This window comes from Neophocaena asiaeorientalis, unplaced genomic scaffold, assembly GCF_003031525.2.
Source record: "Neophocaena asiaeorientalis asiaeorientalis breed wild unplaced genomic scaffold, Neophocaena_asiaeorientalis_V1.1 scaffold533, whole genome shotgun sequence".
NCBI lineage: Eukaryota > Metazoa > Chordata > Mammalia > Artiodactyla > Phocoenidae > Neophocaena > Neophocaena asiaeorientalis.
The window spans coordinates 1,252,532-1,278,398 of record NW_020172671.1 but is presented as its reverse complement, the minus strand read 5'-3'; the positions used below and the strand labels follow the sequence as shown (position 1 = coordinate 1,278,398).

General features: G+C 33.8%; 1 protein-coding gene across 2 annotated transcripts in view; it reads right to left on the bottom strand.

Annotated features, from left to right (window-relative positions):
• The window catches only part of CSMD3 (CUB and Sushi multiple domains 3), a 1,062,125-nt gene that overhangs the window by 14,274 nt on the left and 1,021,984 nt on the right, over positions 1-25,867 (bottom strand). For both annotated transcript variants that reach the window (XM_024739588.1, XM_024739590.1), the window contains 6 exons: positions 25,499-25,672; positions 23,702-23,775; positions 12,712-12,823; positions 10,265-10,444; positions 7,324-7,389; positions 1,037-1,195 (listed from right to left, as the gene is read on the bottom strand). In XM_024739588.1, coding sequence (XP_024595356.1) covers positions 1,037-1,195; positions 7,324-7,389; positions 10,265-10,444; positions 12,712-12,823; positions 23,702-23,775; positions 25,499-25,672 — 765 coding nt within the window. The remainder of the gene's footprint in view (positions 1-1,036; positions 1,196-7,323; positions 7,390-10,264; positions 10,445-12,711; positions 12,824-23,701; positions 23,776-25,498; positions 25,673-25,867) is intronic.

Here is a 25,867-nt window from a genome sequence, read left to right as displayed (position 1 = left end):
AGTGAGAAGGCAAAAGGGTAAAACCAACAACAACTCTGTCAGTATGTCTTCATCAACCAAATGAGCTAGCCAATGTGGGACACAGGACCACTCACTCAGTGGAAGAATCCCATGCTGAGCTTCAAAGCTTCCAAGATCTTGGCAGCTGGGAAGTGAAAGGCAGAGGGAGGGAGTGTGGGGCAGGAGCAGCTCCTGTGCATGTGCCCATGGGAGTCCAGATGCATTTCTAACATCTGAGGCATTAGTAATGAACTGGAAGGCAAAGAGCTGCTCTCTTAGAGCTTGTATTGCTGGAGTATAGACAAATCATGTCATGTCATACTATACTATACTACACTATACTACACTATACTATAATTTCAAATAGTGAAAAGAAGAGAATGAAACAAGATAAGACTGCCTATGACTAAGAGTGAGTCTATTTGTAATGTGAAGCTTACTTTAGATAGGGTCATCAGAAGTACTGTTGACAAGATGACATTTGAGGAAACATTTGAATGTCAGAAAAAAACACAGTATTCAAAGATAATGAGGGAAGTGCATTAGATAGAGGAAACAGAGACCTGAGAAAGTTGAGCAGATGGATAGGGCTCTGGGTTCTGTCTGCCTGTTTAAGGTAGTGTAACTCTACCTTTTCTGTCTTAAATTGTAGTGTCCTCCTAAACATTCTCATTTGAAGACATAATTTTGTGACCATAGAATAGCTTGCAAATCACTGATCCAGTCTCTTTGGTGTTATGAGAATAGAGAAGGAGTTAGTTATATTCAAATTGAAAGTTCTGTTCTATTTCATGACATGTCATTCTAGCCACATAAAAATATTCTTGAGGGAGCTTATTTCAGAATCACAGAGTTTTGTATTTGTGTAGTAATATTCATGCATCAATGAAAAAAACAGAAAGCCTTGTTTCTGAATGAATTATGAATGTCATCAAAAATATAGCAAATATTTCACAGTATAAAAATCACTAAAAAAATGATGATATGATGGAAATGAAGGTATAAAGGCATTGTTTGCTGTTCTTTAATGTGATACCTGAAAGTAGTAGTTCCATGTTGCTGTTACTGAGTGTTGCATTGACTCTCCCAGTGGAAGCATTGAAACTAGTAACTGTCAAGGTCATGGGTTGTTTCCTTCCTTTAAAATTGTAAGAGCCTTTCCATATATAATTTTGGGCAAACACATCATCAGGAACTGTGAATAGATTAAATAAACATACATGTTAATTTTACAGTGCCCTGTAAATATGAGCATTAAATACCAGATTAATGAGTATTAGTTTATTGAAAAATCATATTTTTCTAAATATACAATAATATAGAATTTACATTATAAAATGAATTCTTCACATAAGTATTTTAATTTTTTTAGAATAAACCAAAATAATAATCTAGATTTGTACATACATCATCAATGAGTGATAAATAAACACCACCAATTAATGACATAAGACATATTTAGAATCCAGCTAAATATCAAGTTTACTTATATTTGGTTTCCTGTAATAATATCTTTCTTTCAGAAGGAAAATAAAATGATTTTACTGGGCCAAGTCAGTCTATATACTAGTCCCAATAGGCCTGCTTTTCTCCTAGCAGTAGGAATAGGTTCATAGGAAGAGCATAGAGTTAAAACCCCCCCTTGCATAAAAGCCTTGGAGACGATCAGGAGAGATGCTCCTTTGACCTTTTTACCCCTTTACAGAATACTGAGTTCAGTTATTTCAATAATAGATGCTCCTGAAGAAGAACAGGGCTCTACCTGTTTTGCTCCTGACAGCTTTAAGGTTTACAGGTATTTATGGAAATAAAAGAATTGTCACTAGAATTGGCTAACTCTCATGGGAAAGAGATGAACTGTGGTAGAATCAAAGAATATTCTAATGTAAACCTTTCATCCAAATAAGAAACACTCTTAATGTTAAATGCAGACAAATAAGTCATTATATTTATATAAATTAGTTATGTAATTTATAGCTAATATAAATTAGGTATGTCAAAGTCTTCTCAGGTCCTGGTAAGAGGCTGAGAGAGCTTCCATTAATTCTGTACATCACATTAAAGCACATCCTCAGAAATCAGCTATTCAAAAGAGCCTGTCTATTTGTGTGACTGAATGAATGACATGGATTTAGAGGAAAGCCTTTTTTTTTTTCTAACAAGTTATTGACATTTGTTACCTGTTTTTCTCTACATACATCACAGTTCTTACTGCTCAGATCACAGAGACTGTGTTACAAATTGTACATTCCCTGAATTCTACTAGGCAAACAAGTAAAACAATACTATGGTAGAAGATGAACATACAATGCACTCAAGAATTTTTACTGAGTATTTCAACCAACATGATTATTTTTTTCTATGATAATTCAAAAGCTATATAGCAGAAGGACTAGAAATGCAGGCAGTGGAACTAGACTGCTTGTATTTCCGTCCCTCCTCTACAATTTATAAACTGTGTGGTTTTCCCTAAGTTACTTAACTCTCTAAACCCGAATTTCCTCATCAGTAATGTGGGATTAACACAGAGTTACAAGGAAGATTAAATGAGATAATGAATATGAAGAGTTTTGATAAGTGTTAGTTGCTATCATTAGTATTATACAGGTAAAATAGGGAAACCGTGGGTCTCGTAGATCATTACATAGTTGCTAATAAAATATATAGTTAGTGAACATGCAGTTAGTATCATGAAAAATCCATAGTCCTGGCTCTGGGACCTTTGCCAAGTCACCCTTATAGTGGCACTCCCTCCCCAAACCTCAAACTACACAGCTATGCTCTGTATGTACAGGAGACCTTACCTAAAAATTTGATATGGTGTATGCGTAAAAAGCCCTTGATTTGGTAAGCACCTTAAAGAGCAGTTAACTCAAAAATCATACCTAAAATAAGTTTGGAGGAGGAGGGAGTGACAAGCTAAATTATCCTTCAGAAAGATCTGGAATTTGGAGGTAATAGGCTCTTAGTTGTAGAGATAGGAGGAAGAGCAAGGGAGAAAGATGTTCTAACAGTAGTGTGAAGGCATATAGTAGGTACTCAATAAATGTGTTATTCTTATCTTTCTGATTGTTTATTTTCCCTGGCCTGTATTATGCTTACTCTTTGATACCCCTGAATATTTAATGAAAATCTGCTACACTTGGTGATCTTGTCATTGTGCTTAGAGGAATTAAGGAAGTTGGTTGAAGGAGACTAAAGAGAACCCCCGTGGCAGGAGAAAATAGCAATGGAAAGAAGTAGGTACCAGCAGCAGCAAAGAACATTGTATCAGGATTAATCATTGATGTGGTAGTAAATGTTTAACAACTGGCTCTCCAGAAAACAAACAAACCAACAAACTGGTTGTACTATTTGCTGATTCTATAGTGTAAATATCCCGTGATGTCAGATTTCAAACTATGAACATGACATCACTGAACGCAGAGTTTGGAAGAATGCACAGAACTGGCTATGGCAAAGCTCTACCGGTCAGCTCCAGCATGCCACCACCACCCTCCACCTTTCTCACACATAACTGAGAAATGTAACTAATGATAGGATGGGAGAGGCAGACGCTATTTGGTCATTTAAATCCCTACGTACAAGGAGATGACAATACTTTCTATTGTTAAGTCTAATTTGAGATTTAAATGTGATTGTGTATTTGGCAGTTCTTTCTAAACTCTAAAATGTCATCTAGCTATCACTGATGTGGAGCACAGTGAAAAGGAGGAAGACAATGATGGTTACGATCTTTATTTTTCAAGACAGTTTTGAATCTAAACTTTGCTACATAGGCCTCATAGCATTACCATATAGAGTATCATGCTCCTGACACTGATACCACTGCCAAATTTAATTGTTACTTTGGAGTAATCTAATCACTGTGTCATGATTTTAAATGAAATGCTTCTGTTTTCCCACTTAAGATGACATTGTTCTAGAGTTTTATAGATACCTTCACTCAGGTTAAAGAAATTCTTTTCCTTTCTAATTTATTAAAAGTTTTTTAAAATTATAAATAGATGTTCAATCTTACAAAGTAGTTTCTGTGCAAGTATTTAGATGATCATAATTTAGATGATCATACATAATCATATTTTTTGCATGTTAATCTCTTAATGTGATAGATTACTTTTGAGGATTATTTAACATGAAAATATCCCTGTAAATCTTTCATTAACCCAATTTGGTAATGATGTGTCATCTTTACTATAATGTTGTACAGTTAATCCTTGAACAACATGGATTTGAACTGTGAGGGTCCACTTATGCACAGATTTTTTTCAACAGTAAATACTATAGTACTACTGTACTGATCCGTGGTTAGTTGAATTCATAGATGCGGAATCACAGATATGAAGGAATCTTGGGTAAGGAGGAGCCACATACTGCGGGTCAACGATAAGTTATATGCAAATTTTTGACTGCACTGAGGGCCAGTGCCCCTAACCCACTTTCTGTTCAGGGTCAACTGTATTTGATTTGCTAAGGCTTTATGTAGGATTTTTTCATCTATAATCTTACGTCAAATGGGCCTGTAATTTTCTCTTTTTATAGTGTCTTTACCTGAGTTATTAGAGTTATGTTGGATCCATCAAATGAGGGGTTTTTTTGATAGTTTTATAAAACTGGGATGATCTGTTCCTTCAAAATTTGGTAGAACTTATCAGTAGAGGCATATGGAACAGGTTTTTCCTTGTGGAAATAGCTTTAACTATTACTTTGTTATGGGATTATTCGAGTTTTCTCCTATTAGTTATGTTAAAATCCACTTTTCTAGTAATTTGTCAATGTTTAAGTTTTTTTAAAATTGACAGTTACAGTAGTTTTCTGTTATATATTGCTAATTTATTCAATCTACTCTATGTAGGTTTTCATGTTTCCTTTTGAAATGTTACTACTTTTTGTTCCTTTCTTGATCAATCTTAACAGAAATTATTCACTTTGTACATTTTTTTTTAAAGGACTACTTTGACTCTGTTGAGATTCTTCTGTTATATTTTTGGGGTTTTTTTGGTTTGTTTGATCATTTTTATTACATTGAGTTCTGCTTTCTTTTGATCATTCCATTATACTTTTTGTATCTTCTTAACAGGGACAGTTATTAATTCTAAGGCTTTCTTTTCTTCTAATGTAAGGGTTTAAGGCTTTATATTTCCCTCACATCTTTACTTTTGCTCTAGCTCCCAAGTTTTGATATCTAGATTTTTCAGCATAACTAAACTATATTGTTATATTTTCCATTTTAATTTCTTCTTCAATTCATGAGTTATTCATCAGTATTAATTTTGTTCTTAATTTCCAAATATTGAGGAATTTAAAAATTTTATCCATTTTCTTATTAACTTTTAACTGCATCATGGTCAGGTAAGACTAACTTTGCTTTGAAATTTGTGTAGATTTTTTTATTGCTTAATATATGATCAATTCTTATAGCTGTCCCATGTGCCTTTAAAGAAAGTATATATTATTTAATTGGTTGATGAGAAATATATATATATATATATTACATCAAACATATTAGTTTTGTTGTTTAGTTCTTCCATATTCTTTAAAAAAATTTTTTTGTCAGCCTGAAATATTTATTGGTAGCCATTGGCCATGTTTTGCCCAGGACAGTCTAGATTTATACTTGATATGCTGGAGCTATTATTCAGGGTACACATCTGCTCCCAGATAAAGTATCTTTCTTGGAAAGTTCTGGGCACTGATTGCCCATTGTGGTTTTCTTTCTTTTTTTTTTTTAACCAGAAAAAAGTCCTTTAATCATTAATGGTAAACATTTTAACAGTGGACATGAAATGAAAGGTCCAATGGAAGATATTTACCTAAAAATGAGGCAAACCTAGTCTTATATTGAACACATTTTGAGTTATAATTACAACCCTGCACTAAGTCTTTGTTTTTCTTTTTTTAAAAAGTTGTGGTAAACAGGAAATAACAAGTGTAGGTGAGGATGTGAAACCCTGGTACTTTGCTGGTGGGAATGTAAAATGACTCAACTGCTTTGGAAAACCGTTTAGCAGTTTCTCAAAAAAGTTAAACCTAGAATTACCACATGATCCAGCAATTCTACTACCACCCAAAAGAATGGAAAGCAGGAAATCAAAAAGAATCTCATATACTAGTGTTCACAGGATTATTCACACTAGCCAAAAAGGTGAAAACAATCCTAATGTCAGTGAACAGCTGAATGGATAAATAAAATATGGTATGTACGTTCAACGGAGCATTATTGAGTCAGACACAAAAGGACAAGCATTGTGTGATTCCTCTTATATGATGTACCTAGAATAGGGAAATTCATAGAGACAGAAAGTAGAATAGAGGTTACCAGGGGCTGGGACCATTGTGGTTTTCTGAATCCATGCAACACTTTCTCTCTCATGATGACATATTTTTTGGTCACCTTAGAGAAATTCAGTCTGTTTTCACTGACTGTTGAAAAAAATCAGTTTCTCAGACTAATTTTTTTGGTAGGCAGTCCAGTTTAATAGCATGTACCATTGAGAACTTTTTAAACCAACTAAAATTAGATTCTAACACTCTACCTGGCTTGTTACAACTGGACCAAATCTATTTCCAAGGTAAAGATTAAATGCTGAGCCTTTAATTTTATGTGTAGCTTTTCATTCCTACCATGTAAATAAAATACATACTAATACATTAAAAAGAAGCTCTCGTATACTGAGCCCTTACCATGAGCCAAGCACTTTGTGCTTCAATTTTATGAAGTTCATTCATATTAATCTAATCAATATGTCTTTTGTATAGGTAAAGAAATGGAGGCTCAGATGTAGAAATTAACTTTTCCAAAGTCATAGGGTAGGCAGTGTATAACATGGGGATTACATCAAGGTTGTAGGACTTCAAGGCCCATATTTTTAACGACTAAAAATTTTATTTTTAAATCAAATTACTGAAAATAAACTGGACAAGTTTTAGAAGTTGCTGAACTTTTTACTCTCACTCCAAGTGTATTTGGTTCCTTCTTTAAAAAATTTATATTTAAAAATTATATGTAAATCTAATTTTTATTTTAATGTTTTAAATAAACCATTGCCATTATTTTATAGCTATCTACAGATACTCTTGAAGGGAAATTTTATAGAGACAACTATATACAATATTTTTGGAATATTAACATGTCACAGTATTACATTGCTCGAAGTTTGGTATCCTATAATACAAATTTTCAAACTTCAAATTCCAAACAGTAAAATGCATAGTTTTCCCATACTGAAATATATTTTTCTAAATAAATGGTCACTTTGTCAATACAACAGAAGATCACCTTGGGAAATCATGACTACTAGAAAAACAACTGAAATTACTAACCACTTAGCTTTGGGCTGGGTGTTCCTAGCGCAGGTCTAGGATCTTTCACCAATATTTTGGAACCAGCTATGAAAAGAAACAAAAATTTTACAAAATTTAATATAATAAATAACACACATACACACACACACACACACACACACACACACACAGTTTGATGCACTGTCAATTTTATTCTTTGAAATATCATATAGTTTTCTCCAAAATGTCCTGTTCACTATAGCATCTCAGTCCTCACTCAACACTTCTGTTCAGCTAACAACTTCTATAATTATCCCCATTATAGTCCAGTGGGGCAAAGGGAATATCAGTGCTGCCTTAGTATTTTGGGGTCTTGTTTCTTATTTTAAAAGCATAAACCAACATGGAAACAGTTGATTCCAACATGGAAGTTGAGGGCTGAGGGTATGTTCCTGTTGCTTAAAGGCAAATAATTTGGGTAGGGTTCATGTTTAAGAGTTAAAAATTGTTGGGAATTCCCTGGTGGTCCAGTGGTTAGGACTTGGCCCTTTTACTGCTCGGGCCCAGGTTTGATCCCTGGACAGGGAACTGAGATCCCACAAGCTGTGCGGCATGCCCCCCCACCAAAAAAAAAAAGACTTAAAAATTGTTAAGGTATCCCATGATGTCACAAGAAATTGGCTAGTCTCAAAGGTAAAGAGTTAAACTAAAGTTTTTAAGTCAAACCAAAAGGAGTTCAAAATCATGTGGGGTGCTGAAAGTGCCTGCAAAGTTGAAGCAGCTGTGATATGCAGTGCTTGTAGACCTGTAAAGACATACATCTTTTTCCTAAGAACAAAGTAATGTCTTTAAAGGTTTTAAGGGGAAGTTATTTGGTTGAACATCACCTTGGCTGCAAGGTGGAGAACAATTTGGAAAGGAGTGGGTATTGATTTGGGTAGAGAAGTTAGAAGGCCATTTCAGTAGTCTCAGTAGAGATAATGCTGAGTTAGATTACAGTAACAGTGATGATAAATTCAAAAGTGGATAGAATTTTTTTAAACCTACTAAAATTCTGGTGGATTTAAAGAGACAAGAAGATGTCAAAGGTGACTGCTAGATTTCTATTTATTATGTGATGATGGTACCACTGAGTTAGGGAACATCAAGAGAAGACTTACAGTGAAGGGAAATTGATGAGTTTAGATTTGCATATATTATTTAAATGTCTTTGAGAAATTCAAGAAGAGATATTAGGTAAGAAATTGAGCATATAATTCTGGAGCTAAGAGAAGATAAATGAGCTAGAAATATTAATTTGTAAATAACCTTCATAGAGAAAACTTTAAGTCACTGGCTTGAATGAGATCAGATCACCTAGGGAGAGAACACAGAGTGAAAAGAAGAGAAGACTAAGAACTGAGCTTTAGAAAAAATGGGTAGAAAACATTAAGCTTAAAAAGGAAATGGAGAATAGGTAGCCAGAAATTTGAGGAGATAAAATATTTATTTATTCAACAAATATTGATTGAACACTTTTCACATATAAGGCACTGATCTAGTGGTTAAAATCACAGTTGTAAATACTTTGACAAAGTTTCTTTTTTATTTTTACGTAAAAGAACCCTAAAATGGGCCATATTTAGATTTATTAAACTTTCTTTTTTTTCTTTTCTTTTTCTTTTGAGCTTATATTCTAGTCGGGGAAGGGCAGATGAAAGGACAGGAGAGTGGAGAAAGACAATAACAAGTAAACAAATAAAAGAATAAGATCTCACACAGAAGGGATTCCTATCATGAAAAATTAAAAAAAAAAAAGAAAAAAGAAACCTGTAATGTTCTAGCTAAGAGAAAAGAGTGAAAACATTTCAAGAGGAGAAAGTCATTTACATTTGTGAAGGCTACAAGACGTAAAGAATTAGAAGGACTGAAAAAAAAAAGAATGTATTGATGACTTTATCAAGAATTCTAGGAAAACCTCCTTTGTTCCTTCTTCTGGAAACATAACACTTTTTTCCTCTGGTAAACTCATTACAACTTGTTCAGATGGGGATTGTCCTGATCAACCAAAGCAGCAACCTGGGTGGAAACATCACCTAGATCTGGTCAAACTGTCATATCATCGTGGCTGAGAAATGAATTTGGAGATGGATTCCATTAAAAATTGTGGCAATCAGACTTTCATATAGTGCTTTCCTGACCAAGTTTTGGGAAAGACTCTTTCTACTAGGGTTATTCTACCAGAAGGATATAAACCCAGGAATGCTGGCAGCAATATTCCCTACTATAGTGGGTTGAATAGTACACACTCCAAATTCATGTTCACTAGGAACCTCAGAACATGACCTTATTTGGAAACAGAGTCTTTGAAGATGTAATTTGGTGAGAATCTTGAGGTAAAATATTCCTGAAATAATCCCTAAGTCCAATGACTAGTGTTTTTATAAGAAGAGAACAGGACATATAGAGATACATAGGAAAGAAGGCCATGTGAAGATAGAGGTAGACATGGTAGTGAGGCATTTATGAACCAAGGAATGCCAGGGATAGCCAGAAGCCATAACAAGCTCGAAGGAGGTAAGGAATGATTCTTCCCTAGAGCCTTCAGAGGATACATGGCCTTCTTGACACCTTGATTTTGGACTTCTGGCTTTCAGAACTGTGAGAGAATAAATTCCTATTCTTTTAAGTCACCCAGCTTGTGGTACTTTGTTATGGCAGCCTTAGAAAACTAATATACCTACTGTGAATAGAGAACTAGGAAAAGTAATAAAGGCAAGAATTAAAAATAGAGCATGGAAAAGAAGCTATAAAAAGGCCTGAAAATATTTCTGTGCCCCGGGATCCAAAAGTGTCTACATCACTCCTACTCTTAGAGTTGGCGAACAAATTTACCTTGTTCCTAAGTTAATCTAAATTGATTTTTTTTGGTCTCTTGTATCTGAGGAAAGCTTAAACAGTACAAAATCTTCTGTTGAAAGCTTTTATAGAGAAAACTTACCTTCACAAACAGGAACTTTTCCACTCCAGGTGTTATCAGATCTACACACTCTATGTTCTGTTCCACCTGCTAAGAAGAAGCCAGGCTGGCAGGTATAAATTAATGTATACCCATGGGATGGAAGGTCCATTCCTACTACATTTGCATGAGCAGGAGTTTCTGGCTGTTTACAGCTGTGGGCTATATTAAGAAAAGCGAAAAAATGTTCATTTTTATAGACATGTTAAGAAACTTTTGAGATCGGAGTCACAATATATTTTTATAGGTATGTTAATGTTTTTATATAAATATAACTTGTTATTCTCATGAATCAAGGAAAGCTTATCAATGTAAATGTAAATGTTGTTTTCATAGACTAGCATTTCATAAATGATCATCTGTGGAACACTGGTGGTTGTTAACATATAAACTGAGAGAAAAAATAAAAGACTAACTCTGGATAATTAAGCTAATAAATGTATACTATATCACCATTTTAGAGAGTCACAATATATATTAGCATTTTAAAGGATCTAATAAGTCCTTTTTAAGATAAGTTTTTTTTTTTTTTTTTTTTAATTTATTTCTTTTATTATTTTTGGCTGCATTGGGCCTTGGTTGCTGCATACGGGTGGCATGTGGGATCTTCCCGGACCAGGACTCGAACCCGTGTCCCCTGCATTGGCAGGCAGACTCCCAACCACTGCACCACCAGGGAAGCCCCAAGATAAGTTTTAAAGTTGATCAAACTCAGATTTTCTATACCAATTTAGGAAATATTAATATTTAATTTTTATTTATTATATTTATTTTAAATTAAAAAGCATGTCTTCTAAAGGTAAATTCAACCACAGTTTAGTACGTTGCTCTGATACTCATATTTCCTAATGTAGAAAGTACAATTTAATAATTTTTTGCATATGGAATTTTCTGGCCATATTTTGGGTCCATATGCTATGAGTATCTTTTCATTCATTTAATTTTTTGATTCCACTAAACCTGCACTTATGACACTCTCTGACCCTGTCGCTCAGTTCACCTGTGTCTTATGATGACCATTCCCTTCTTAATCAGAAATAGATGCTACAAAGAATTCTCCCCCTAAGCAACACAACATTTCTGATCATTTGTTCATGGATATAGACCCTTAAAGATGGTCTCTGAGATAAAGTGTTCTGTGGACAAATTTGTTTGGAAAAATTTTTTTCCATGCTTCCTAGTGGATATGTACTAAGCTATAAATAATAGCTAATATTTTTAACATTATGTGAAAAACATTTTGTTATGTGGTTTATATTTAATATAATTCAGTTAATAAAATTTAATTCTTATTGAGGAAATACTGCTAAGAATAAACACAAATAGTCTGTTTCTGCTACATTCTTAAGCCCCATTATGCACCCATTAGATATTCTGAGATGCTCTGCAGTAACAGAAGCCATTTAATTTTATTTAAATCATCATATCCCACATGCAGGTCATCAAAGAATCTTAGTTTACTATGAAATACCTCAGTATATCCCACACAGCTGTTCTAAAGTATGTACACACTCTGAGGAATTCTCTTTCAAGGAATTTTGCCGTATTTAAATATAAGCCAGCCAGGCACGTGACATGACTTCTCAGTGGAGTGTTCTGCTGCTTTTCAGTAAACTGAGGATCCACAGGGGCCCCTGTGATTATTTGGGTGGTTCTGAACAGGGATGGAGTAAATTCACAGGACTTATTTGGACTTCAGTAAATCCTAAAAGCTAGAAACCATTCTGATGAGTATTTCTATTCCTGCTTACTCTTCATTTTTCTCCCCCGCAAAAAAGATGGAGAGGAAATAAAAAGAGAAAGTAGGAGGGAAAAAAGAGATAACTCACCAGCTAAAATTTATTTCTAACTGTATTCAAAAAAGACTGTTTAGTGATCTTTGCTCTTATTCAATCTGTACAGCAAGTGTTTTCAACTTAGAGTCAGTGCACATTTAGAAGCTCCAGGAAATCCTAAGTAGTATTCAAATTTTTGGTTAAGGTATTCATGCATATATCCTTTCATGGACATTTCTAGCTTTCCTCAGGTTCTCAGAGAATTTCACAAGTGAAAAAGATTGAGTCTCTACTATGTTGGAGCCTCCTGTATCTCACAAGTACTTCAGATTCATAGGTGCAGATCTATGAACCTAAAAAATAATCATCATCTAAAATTACCTGGTGACCAAACTGAACGCAATTACAAGAGCTTTTCAAAAAGAACAAAATTTTGCCCTGTGCCTTCTGACTTCTTAAAGAATAATGCTCCCCACTAGCCATGGGGGTATGCTACAGTAAAACACTATATGCATGAATTATATTTTATAATAACCTGAAAAAACAATGCAACAGCTCTTTTACATACATATAAGCTTATTTTTCACACGTGGAAAAAACTGCATATAAATTCTTATCCTTGATAAGTATAATTTTCTTAGCCACAATACTTACGTATGCACTCAGGCTGAATTCCACTCCACGTGAGGTCAGGAAGGCAAGTACGTGTTGTAGAACCTTGGAGAAGATGTCCTTTTTTGCAGTGGAACTGTACAACACTTCCTACCTATAGCAAATTACAGAGAGAAAAACAAATGTCCCAATGCAACTTCAAATACAGCAACAGATAGAATAAAAACATGGACGAGAAAATGCTTTCAAAAGAAATTCTGCAAGGTAGAGGTTGGAAGGAAAAGAAACTGAAATCTGATTTAAAATAAAATTGCAGAAAAAAACTGAAGAAAAAAACCCTTAGATTTCTTTGTGTGCATATCATCATTAAATACTTGAATACAATGTATACATAGGTGCCAAATATTTGCCATGGTGATTTGAAGAAAATATATGATACCAAAAGGCCAATAAGCTACATATGAATATAAGATAGACAGACAGTTAAATAGAGACAGATAAATGAAGATGGATAAAGGCAGATACGGAAATAAAGATAGCTACCAACACAAGAGGCAGTGAATATGTAAGACAGTAAATGCAATATGAGATTGAACATAAAGGTGTTTATTGAAGGTTGGATTGGTAGCAGAAAAATACAATGGAAGACATGCTATTTGCATTAAGCTTTTAAGGGATGTGTAATTTAGATAAATATATAGAACAATGGTTCTTAAAGTGTGGTCCCCAGACCAGTAACCTCAGCATAACCTAGGAATTTGTTAGAAATGCCAATTCTGGAAACTTAGCTGAGACCCACTGCATCAGAAACTCTTAGGGTAGCAACCAGCAATTTGTGTTTTAAAAAGCCCTCCAAGTGATTTTAATGCAAACTAACGTTTGAAAACAACTGATATAAGTAGAAAAGATAAGAATATTATGAGAAAATGTATGGTGGTTAAAACATACATCATATAGTTTAGCAAAAAAAGAGAACACTTTTGATTGGTTATCATAGATAATTTACACAGTGAGGTGGGAATTTGGGAGTAAAGTAGAAAGCTGTGAGATATAGGTAAAAAAGAAAACAGACCCCAGAGGTGTGTATACTCGGCTTTAACTTTGACTCTGATCTTGAATAAGGTATATCTCCTCTTTGAGACTTAACTCTCTCTCTATAAAGATGATATTATTTCTCTTGCAACTTAAGGATTAAATAAAATAGGATATATAATTCGCTCCACATGGGCATGGAACATAAGCTTTAAATAAATTCCAGCTATAATTATTCAGTCAGAGACATAATAATCAGTTTCTGAAGACTCTCAAATAGCAGGCTATAGCAATTGAATTTTTAAAATAAAAACATAAAGTTGCTAAAGCTTTCAGAGCAACTAAAATTTATGTAGAAAATAAAATCTTTGAAAAATTAAACTAACCACTGTATGGGGAAACTATGAAACAAAAAGAATGATGAACAGTAATTCTAATTATGAGGCTTGAATTGCCATTTTAGATTTGAGTGGATAAAGCTTGACCAACTTGTGGCAATAGACACGGGAAGGAAGTTGTTTACTCAAAATGTATTAAAAGGAAAAATCATCAGGATTTATTAAATGATTAGAGGTGGAGGAGAAGATAAGGGGTATTTAGAGTCTGCCACTTCAGCCTTCCCCAGCATATGGAGTCTGACCATGTTCAACTGCTGTCTTAGGGCTTTTCACATAGACTGTGTTTCCTTTTTTTCCCATTAGTTCCTACTCCCACCTGCTAAAGCAACATGAGGCTAAGCTTAATGTGACATAATTTGATACAAGATTCCACTTGGACCTTGAGACTAGCTATATTCCACCATCTTTCTTATTCTCGTTATCACCCAGAACTATGCTACACTTGAAATGCTCAGTTCTAATAGTCATTCTCTTATAACAACCTTTATCCTTCCAGTTATCTCATATTATGCCTTCCGTGACAGCATCATCTCTGCATCCAGGAGATCTCTTATCTTCTTAATGCCCGATTTTGTCCAGGGCTACTACATTGCTCCACTCCAGGGAGCACTTTTCATGCTGTACTCAATATAACCCTTCAAATTGTGCTCCAGAGCATGCCATTCACATACTCCCTTAAGTTGTGCAATATGGTGCTACAGATTTTTACTTCCTCATATAGTTTATACAACTGATCATGTGGACTTTGCAATTCCATCCTTTAGTCAAACTGGCTCCATAAAACCCATCACCTCTATAAATCCAGCAATCTTACTTTAGGCTAGATCTCAGTTAATGGCCAGCCTTCCCCCATAAATCTCCCCTCATTTAATCTACCACCAAAGACTGACAATTTTACCTCCTAAATCTTTCTCAAACTGTCCCCTTCCCTCTTTTCCCACGTATACATCTTGTTTTAGTCCTCAACATGGTTTCTCAATGGTTCTCAAATTTTAGTAGATAACATAATCACCAGAAGGACTTATCCAAACACAGAGAGCTGAGCTCCCCTCAGGAATTTCTGACTGGGTTAAATCTGAGGGAGACCCCAAAATCCACATTTCCAACAAGTTCCCAGGTAATACTGCTGCTGCTGGTCAGGGACCACACTTTGAGAATTACTGTTATAACCAATTATAATAATCATCTAACTTGTCTCCACTTCTCCAGTCTTGACCCCATTGAATTTATTTTTCATTCTAAAGTCAGAGTGATTTATTCAACATGAAAGTTTTACTTTATCATTATCCTTCTTAAAATCTTTACTGGCTTATCCCGCATAGGATAAAGTTACATTATGTTAACTTGGTGGATAAAAGCCTCCATAAACTGATCACTAGCTGTCTCTAGCATCATCATTGACCACTTACTTTTACTCAAATTGTGCTCATATAATATTGAATTTCTGTAGTTCCCATAATGCATGCATATTTTTACACTGTCCCTCCCACATGGAATGCATTTCCCAACTATTTTTTCCTAGATCTTACCCTAAAAGATTTAGCTCAGACAAAATTTCTAGAAAGATTTCCCTGCAGCAAGCAGACTAGGAAAGCTGTCTCTTATGTGCTTTATTAGTTGCTTTCAATGTTATCAATATTATCAACCTATCCTATAAAATCATCTATTCCATCTGACCCACACACCAAAATGTTAGCTCCGCTCAGCCAAGGACCATATGTTATTCACCATTATACACCAAGAGCTTAGAAAAGTGTCCTGAAAATGTTGGAGCAACTGAAGGAATGGGGACTAAGAACTTAGTATAAAATTATTTGATTACTTAAAAAGATTTAACATGTCTATCAGTTTCTTAAAATATAGTGATATCCCTTCCATACTTTAATTAACATAAAGTTAAATCATTATTTGTTCTTTGAAGAGTACATTTGGGTTATTTCATCAACCTTTATATTAGTAAGGAATGAGAGACATGATCGATTACATACACTTTTTTTTTTTTTTACTTCTAAGACTTTTTCCTCATGTCTGTAATCTTTTCTGAAATCACGATAAATACTGCTTTACATATTAACCAGATACCATAGAACTAAAATCTATTTAAAGCTTTTCTATATATCAACATATTTAATAACAAAATTTTTGTCAAATTCACAAATACTCATACCTAATATTTAAGATACCTAGAGTTATACAAATTTTGTAACTGATTTTTATTCAGCATTTGTTGTATTCAAATCAATCATCAAAATTTTCTCTAAATATTAGTGAATTAATAATTTTGCCAGTGATAAATCCACTTAATAGTATATTTTACATATCTCTCCATCCTTTTCCAACTTGTCATGTAAATTCCTCTGACTATAAGTAATTTCTAACATAAATAATATAATTTGAATATTTGTAGAAAAATAAGTAACATTATAAAATTTTCCATTATATAATTTTAAAAATTCTTGTAAAATAATTTATGTACAATTTTCCTGCCAATATTTACTAATAAAAGTGTTATTTGTATAAGCAATTATACAAAATGTAAAAATTAATTTTAAAAATTATTTTTATATCAAGATTTTAAAAAATCCATATCAAGTTTTAATTGCAGTTAATGTTTAAATAAAATTTTCTTTAAATTGGCCCAAATTAGCATGTTGCTTACAAATGCACTATAAAATTATAAGACATGTCTAATTAGTAAATATGACTTACCTTCTTTAACTCTTTATTCCCTCTTTAAAATGTTACAGTTCAGTTCCTTAGTCATGAAGTTAGAGATCTAATCATATGATTAATCAAAATTTTAGAAATTTAAAATATTCTGAATAAGATCTATTTTCCCTTTCATGATGTTTTATAGCAAATTACTCTTACTTTGCTAGAATTTTCATCACTGTATTTTTTTGTGTCTGATTTTCAATATCAAATATTTGTTTAACTGGAGTACGCAGTATGGTTCCTAGCAACTTATCAAAATATATATATAATAAAGGCATCAAAAATTCATATGCTCCCTCTGTAATATATTTTAAACAACTATTTTATATTGGTATTTTTATTATGCTTATATTAAATACTTTACCCAAGAAAAGTTGAGGTAGCTTCTAATATAATTTTAATACATTAAAATTAATAAAATTTAAGTAGAAAGGCAGAATCATAAAAATGAAAGGATAACACATATACTTAAGATGGGGTGCAAGGGATTTTCGCTGACTGAGCATCAATTTTGGGCCCTGAGCTTCCTGAATGAGAAAAACAGAATTAAGGTGTTTTATCAGTTTTTATTAAAAAATAATCAGAAGACTTCAATTTTAAATGTTTAATTTTACTTTTTTGTTTTAAAATTCATGTTATGATATTCACCATTTAAGGTAATAAAACACTATGTAACACACCTGCCTCATTCAATGTACTTATGTACTTATTTCAATTATAAACTGGAAGTCATACATAATCACCATGGTTGTTTTGTTTTTTTATTTTGGAAAAGTCATTTAATCTAAAAATCATATTTCCATTCATTTCACAGGGATTGTCACATGAACCAACCAAATGTAAGAAAGCCAAGTTTCAGAGGCTACTCAACAGAATCTGTATTTCTTTACAGATATGCTTAGAGATGCAAAGGCACATTTTTTTTTCTTTTGAAGCCTGAAATAGCAAAACGGTTTTGTGAATACCAGGGAAAAAGTTCTAGTCACAAATTACTTTTTAACTATGAAATTGGATTCTACACACCAGTCAATATTCAATACTAAAGTTTAAAAGTGCATGATATATGGTTGTTGTTGTTTTCTGCGGTACGCAGGCCTCTCACTGTTGTGGCCTCTCCCGCTGCGGAGCACAGGCTCCAGATTAGCGGCCATGGCTCACGGGCCCAGCCGCTCCGCGGCATGTGGGATCTTCCCAGACCAGGGCACGAACCCGTGTCCCCTGCATCGGCAGGCGGACTCTCAACCACTGCGCCACCAGGGATGCTCCATGATATATGGTTTTAAATAAAACATTAAAGTGCCATTTTAAGTACTTTATTGACATTATATCACACAGTACTTTACAGGTAGCCTAACTTAATTAAACATGCAAATATTTTATTCTCCAAAATATGAATAAAATGTCTTTTACAGTGCTTTTGAACACTCTAGTATTAGTCTTAGTCTAGCATTAGTATTATTAGTCTAGTATTAGCTAACCGTTTATGAGTTAGATTTTTTTAACATGATTTTTAATAAGTTAATAAGTACTACAGCTGTAGATAGTAACCATTTGATAAATAAGAACAAAGTTTTAAAATGGTACTTAATTTATATCTTTGATCACTTCAATAGTCAATGAATAGCCTCTCTTGTTTCTCTAGTCCCCAGCCTTCAAATTTTAAAAGCTGTAAAAGTTCAGCAACTGTCAGCTTATGTACAGGTTTCTAGAAGAGAGTCGATGTCGTTACATATGTAAATGTGAGCTGTACATACACATACACAAATTCTAACACACATGTACTTAAGGGTCATCAGATGAACCTCTTTTCAGAGGTACAGGGTTGACCCTGGTATCTGGATACCCAAGGAAGCTGCTTGTAGGTGTCCATTTAGATTATTTTGCAGAAATGGTCAATGTAGAATGGTGTTGAATATCTTGGGCTCTCCCAGACTGCTCCAGCTAATCCTGACATTTTATTACAATATCAATATTCTGGTTCTCACTGACTACACTAAAGATAATTTTGGCATAAGAGTAATTGCTGCTCTTACATGGGTATAGGACTGTGCCAAGCCTTTGCTCTCTAAAGCATTCCACCTTGAAAGATGTTTTCATCTTGTAGTATACTGTAAAATTTTTGTAAAAATATTAGTTGTAAACTTTTTCTGTGATAGATTGTTTTCTCCTATTAAGAACTATATTTACCCCTTTTAAAAATAACCCAAAGTTATTCAGTATGGTTCGGCCTTATCTTTTTAACTGCTTCTAGCATTACTTTATAACCAATTGTTTTTTCTTCTAAGAATAGAAGTGTTTCCATTATAAGACCACATTTCAGCCAGGGCTGACCCTGAATTATGTCTGGATTCTCTACATGGCTTCTCTCTCTGCTTTGGGAAGCTTTTTAGTTAGACAAGCACTGTCAGTGGTGAAAGGAAAAAAGCTAATTATTACTTGTTGGAGTCTTGTTTCAGGCATGCTGTAGCTCTGTGCAAGGTCCATTACGCTGCTGCTGTTGTCACTTGGATGCTACATTTACAGAGAAGTGGTTCAGCACCCAGCACACTAGTGATTGCCAAACACATCTGAGCATGTCAAGATGAATTTTTTAAACATTAGCAGAAGGTGTGTGACAGAACACCGAGTTTACTTAAAAGAGATGCGGGGCACGGTTGTCTAGGTAACTGATTACTGTCAAGTTTGCCAGATACAATAGATAACTGCCTAGATAGAATACCTAGGACATTCCTTTTAAAGTCAGGTAGCTAAGAAGCTGTTTGGTTTCTTCAGTGTTCTCCACCTACTCGGGTAATATGGTTGCTCATGAAACATTCAATAGTAGGGTGAACTGTGGTTGCCAAGATGGCTACTGTTGTACCTAGGAGTCCTGTATCTATAAAACTGGGTGGTCCAGACTTGCTTTTGGAAACAGAAGCCAGAGAATGAAAGGTGTCAACAGTCACAAATAGTTGATCATATTGTCTTTAGTTGATTATTTCTGTCTTCCTACCCCTCAATCAAGGATGCTTTTGTAGTCTCTGTAGTCAAGACAGAGCTTTTTCATAATGGTTATTTTGGTAGGGTTAAATATCTTATGTTTAATACCTTGGAATTAAATATCTAAAATCAGATTAAAAATATTTTATGTTTATAATAATTTTATGTAACAAGTCCTAAATCAGTGTAATGTGCCTTCCAAACCCCAGAGCTCAATTTAGAGTAATACAGCAGTTAGTGAAATATTTGTGTTTGGCATTTCCTCCATAATTAATCTGGATGTTGCATCAATCATTTTGATACTTATTCTCCTTACTACTAATATATTTTTAGCTAAAATTGTTCCAATTTATAATATTTTAAATAAAAAGAGAAATTACTTTGAGTACTTTTTTCTAAAACTAGAGTTTTTGCATTCTCTAGCAACAGGTGATATATTCTTATATTTTAGTAATTATATCAATGTCCAAAAATCTACTATATAAATCTTTATAGAAAAGGAGAGTGAACAAAATAAACACATTAAAGAGAAAATTAAGAAATGCAGAGTGCCTCTGTAATTTATAACTTTCCCCTTTCTCTTGTCCCTCCCAGAAGTGGGCTGGCTAACTATAGCTATGATTTTATTTAACTCACTACTGGTCACTAGATCAAACCAGAGGTAGATACAAAAGTTGAAACATTTTGATTCTCTCTCTGGATATTTGAAACTGAGATTGAGACAATTAATCACTTGCTGTATGTGGCTGAGATGTAAATAGAAATGATGCACCCTCTGCCATATGGCCAATCTACAGAGAAAGAAAACAAAGTAGATAAATACAGAGTAGTGTAAGAGACTGAGTACTGTTGTCCAGTTCCTAGATTCTAGGCTTGATGAGTCTCACCTAGATCCTTTCTCTTGTGGCCTGGGACACACCTACACATGGCTTTTAATGCCTTTAGGTTTAAGTTAGCTCAAAATAATTTTTCTTACTTGTAAGCAAGAGTTTCTGGTCAACCAGTAGAGAAGTCTTTTCTAGTTATATAAGGCCATGTTTATTTGGAATCCATCTATAAATTGATATTAGTTAGAATTACATAACTTCTTAAATTCTGTTGACTCTATACAGGTTTAGTAAACATAATTTATATATAAATATATAAAATAAGTATATATACAGACATAAGCACATATCTGCCATAACCATGTATGAAAGTTGACACCCTTAATTTAACATACTCAGTATATCATTTGTAGTTTTAATAGAGATTAATAGAGATTATACAATTTTATTAGATTTTACCATATCTGAAATCTAGTCTATTCCTATTTATCTAGATAGACTATAATGATCTAATGTATGTTTATTACCTGAATAGTATGAATTCAGGGTTAGTTTAACTTTGTGATAACATTTTTCAATGATTATAATAGAGTTCTTAAAATTTAGAGTGAATGACTCTATTCATTTCATTGAATGACTATTCTAAACTCAGTCTTATTTATTTCAATTTCCATTATCTCAAAGGGTATTTCCTAAAAAGGACTCAGATTCTTCAGAAAATCATCTGATTTAGTGTACAGACACTGACATCAAAATTCTGTATTCTGTAAAAATACTGCCATTGACTTGCTCTGTGATCAAAGTTAAGTCATGTTCTCTTTCAGTTTCTTGGTCTATATGATGAGGTCTAATACTGTTTAGCTAGTTCTTGATCAACTGATAAAACACTTTATGGAGATACGAATCTAAAGTTTTCTGAAAACACCAACATAATAGAGACCGAGATGCTTTTTCACACTTTTGTATTACCTAGACAGACCTGAGGCAAACAGGAAGAATTGGAAAAGCTATCAAATCAATGCTCATACTGTGCCTGAACTGTAGATAAGTGGAAACTATTTTTAGCAACAAAAATATGGCACCTGTTATGAGTACTTCCTTTAGAAATGAATGTTCTTCGGGTTCACATTGAATTCCACACAAAATAGCACAATTTAGAAAACCCTGCGACACAAGGCAATCGGTTAGCATGTAAACTGGCTATTTCCTTTTGGAATTGGTATGCACTTTGGCTCCCCTTAGGCCCCTGTAATGAAAATCTTGCTGAATCTCTTCATAAAATCTAAACTGGAATAAGAAAGAAAAGAAAGTCAGCCACACGTGACTGGGCATGTTAAAGAATTCTAATATTACAATCCAACTCTGTGTTGTATAATAATAGGTTACAGTTAAATTATTTTTACAGAAATTTCCCAAATCAATGAAAATGTTTAAAAATTATTTTAATATTATATACATATTATAAGAAAAAAGTCTTTTAGTCTTATTGCCTTCTTGAATAACCACATTTTTATATATTTGGTAACTCTTTGTCTCAGAAGTTTCTCTAAACCTCTTTTGAGGCAGGAGATAGATGGGTCTCAGGCTGAACAGGTTCTCCCCTATGGACAGAAACTCCATAATAGCAGAAACTCCATAAAAGCAGGATGATGGAGGGGGCTGGGCCCTTCCCAGATAGAAGATAAGAGACCACATATTCCTCATTCTCAAAGTCAAGGAGATCTTCCCAACTACACATGCGCAGAAAGGCTCCTTGGAGGTCAAAAAGGGAGGGGGCGCCATCCCATAGTAAGTGATGCCAACTACCCATAGCCCTCTTCACTAGAATCCATCTTGGCTAAGAGATGTGCACGCACACAGGGGAGGACCCTGAGATAAACCAAATACGGACTCAGAACCAGGCAAAACAAGATGATTGGTCAAAGAAACCCGGAAGAAATACCCCATAAAATTGATTCAAACTGCTACGAGGGTGCGGATCTCTCTCTCTGAGCCCGCTCGTGTGTCTATCCACACATACTGTACTCATTTTCCTCCTAATAAACACTTCAGTTGCTTCACTACTTTCTGTCTTATGTAGAAATTCATTTCTTCATGGCTGATCCCTGGTGGTCTGGTGGCTATGATTCTGCGCTCTCACTGCCGCTGCCTGACCTCAATCTCTGGTGGGGAGCCGAAATCCTGCTTTAAGCTGCTGCAGGCCGAGGTCACCGGATCACTTTCAACTACAATTTTCCTCATTGTCCCCATATCTTCCTGTAGAGGTTACCCATTTACTCCCTCACTTAATATTTCTCTTACATACTAGCTACTGCTTACAGATTTTCCTATGCTCACAGCTCTCTCCAATTTTAATTTTATCCTCATGGTCAGTTAGGCTATATCTTGAAGCATATATTGCTTCTAATTTCTTTTTATTTCCACTCTTTCGTTTCCTGTTACCTTTTTTAAAAGGTGTTTTTGAATGCAGATATAAGCATGACTTTTTTTTTCTGTTTACATTAACAGGATTTGTGCACATGAACCAAAGCCTTTTGATCTAGCTTATATTAAATGGAAATATTTGAAGTATCCATTTGATGAAATGACTCAGACAACAGAAAAACAAATACAATATGATCTCACTTATATGTGGAATCTAAAACAACAATGAAAACCCGAACTCACATAAAAAGAGATCAGATATGTGGTTACCAGAGCAGTGGCGGGGGGAGGGGGCAGGATTGAAGGAAGGTAGTGAAAAGGTGTAAACTTCTAGTTATAAGATATGTAAGTACTAGATATGTAATATACAACAGTGATGGGTATAGTTAACACTGCTGTATTGTATATAGGAAAGTTATTAAGAGAGTAGGTCCTAATAATTCTTATCACGAGGAATTTGTTTTCTTTTTTGCTTTTTTTTATTTTATGTGTATGAGATAATGGAGGACATACTCTCTGGATTGCTAACTAAAATTACTGCAGTAATCATTCACAATATATATGTCAAACCATTGTGCTGTACACTTTAAACTTATACAGTGATGTATGTCAATTATATCTCAATAAAACTGGAAAAAATGATTAAAAAGTACCCACTTGAAATCCAAATGTACTGTTTTGAGATCCATGACGTGGCACTCCTGGGTTTTCACATGAGGTACGTGTGGGTTCTGAAATAAAGATTAAAAACGTGATATTCCTTTAAAATTTATAGTTTTATTTAAATGTATATTTCTCTTACATAAAATAATTTTAAGACATCTAGGGTTTAATGAAAGGGCCCTGGGTAATAATAAAGAGTAAAATCTAATCTCCATGAACAGAAGCCTGCTAATCTTAAAGCAGGAAATTCAGGTAGACTGCAGTTTATATGAATTATGCAATTCTTGAACTTTGAACCCTTCTAATATAAAAGCACTTGACATCTAACTAACTCTGTGAATAAAAAGTTAAGGGAAAATGAAGGATATGAAAGAGGAACGCATACATAAAACATTTGCTCAACGACTTTACTAAGTTATAATATCAAGTAGGGCAATATTCCCTTCAAGAAATAAATTATTTTTCCAGAAACAGGACTTAGTTATTTGCATTTTTCACTGACACCTGTAGGAGATTCAGGCATAAAAATGGTAGGGCTGGTAGTCTCTGGTTTGGCTAGCTTGTATGACAGGTTATTTGGTTAGTTTATTCAATGTGGAATTTAATTTTAGGAGAAAAGGGAACACTCATATACTGTTGGTGGGAATGTAAATTGGTGCAGCTGCTGTGAAAAACAGTATGAAGGTTTCTCAAAAGCTAGAAACAGAACTGCCCTATGACCCAGCAATTCCACTCCTGGGTATATACCCCCCAGAAAACTAAAACACTAAATCAAAAAGATACATATACCCCAATGTTCATAGCAGTGTTATTTACAATTTCCAAGATATGGAAGCAAATTAAATGTCCATTAACAGATAAATGGATAAAGAAGATATGATATATATATATATATATATATATATATATATGCACACATATATATACATAGAATACTACTCAGCTATAGCAAAGAATGAAATTTTGCCATTTGCAGCAACATGGATGGATTTGGAGGGTATTATGCTAAGCAAAATAAGTCAGAGAAAGACAAATACTGTATGATATCACATATATGTGAAATCTAAAAAATACAACAACTAGTGAATATAACAAAAAAGAAGCAGACTCACAGATATAGAGAACAATCTAGTGGTTACCAGTGGAGAGAGGGAAGGAGGGAGGGGCAAAATAGCGGTAGGGGATTAAGAAGTCCAAACTACTATATATACAATAAGCTATAAGGATATACTGTACAACACAGGACACATAGCCAATATTTTATAATAACTATAAATGGAGTATAACCTTTAAAAATTATGAATCACTAAACTGAACACCTGTAACTTACACAATTTTGTACATCAACTATACTTCAATAAAATATATGACAACAAAACACAAAAAAATTTAGGATTACAGAAATGTACTTAGAGCCATCTTGAAATCAAAGTACCTTTTTAATATTTTTGAAGAAAGTCTAATTTCACTTGAATATGCTTTATTAACTATAAAGCTCTATACAAATATTAGTACTGATATTTCATGATATTAATCTGGAAGATTTTTCTTTTTCATTTTACTGATAAACAGGGAAACTATTTTAAGCATTTATTCTAGAAGTTTTACGTACTCAAAATAATATATGTTTAACAATATTAATTTTCAGTGCCTTCCAATGGCTTCTATATTTTACATTTGTTTTTCACATTTAGCCAACTATAGTTTATAGGATAAAGAAAATCATTAAACCTCCCTACTATCTATTAATTCCCAAATTACTGAGCATTATTGATCTTTAATTAATATTACCTATGCAGTGAGGTGATGAACCACTCCAAGTGCCATCTGCTTGACATATTCTGGTGCTAGATCCCACTAATATGAAAGGAGAATTGCAGCTGAATGAAACCTCTGACTGGTATATAAAGCTTTTGCCTTCTCTTTTCCCTTGGGCAGGTATACCAGGGTCACCACAAAACTTTGCTGGAAGTGGAAAGAAAGAGAATTATACAGTGATTTAGATTCATCAGAGTAAATGTCATCAGAAAAATGACAAAAATAACTGAAATACTGCACTAAAGTGACATGCTACCCATGTTAATCTATCCCAATTAAAATTTATCTTTTGTCTACATGAATAAATGCTGAATATTCAATTCAGCATAATACTTTTTAAAA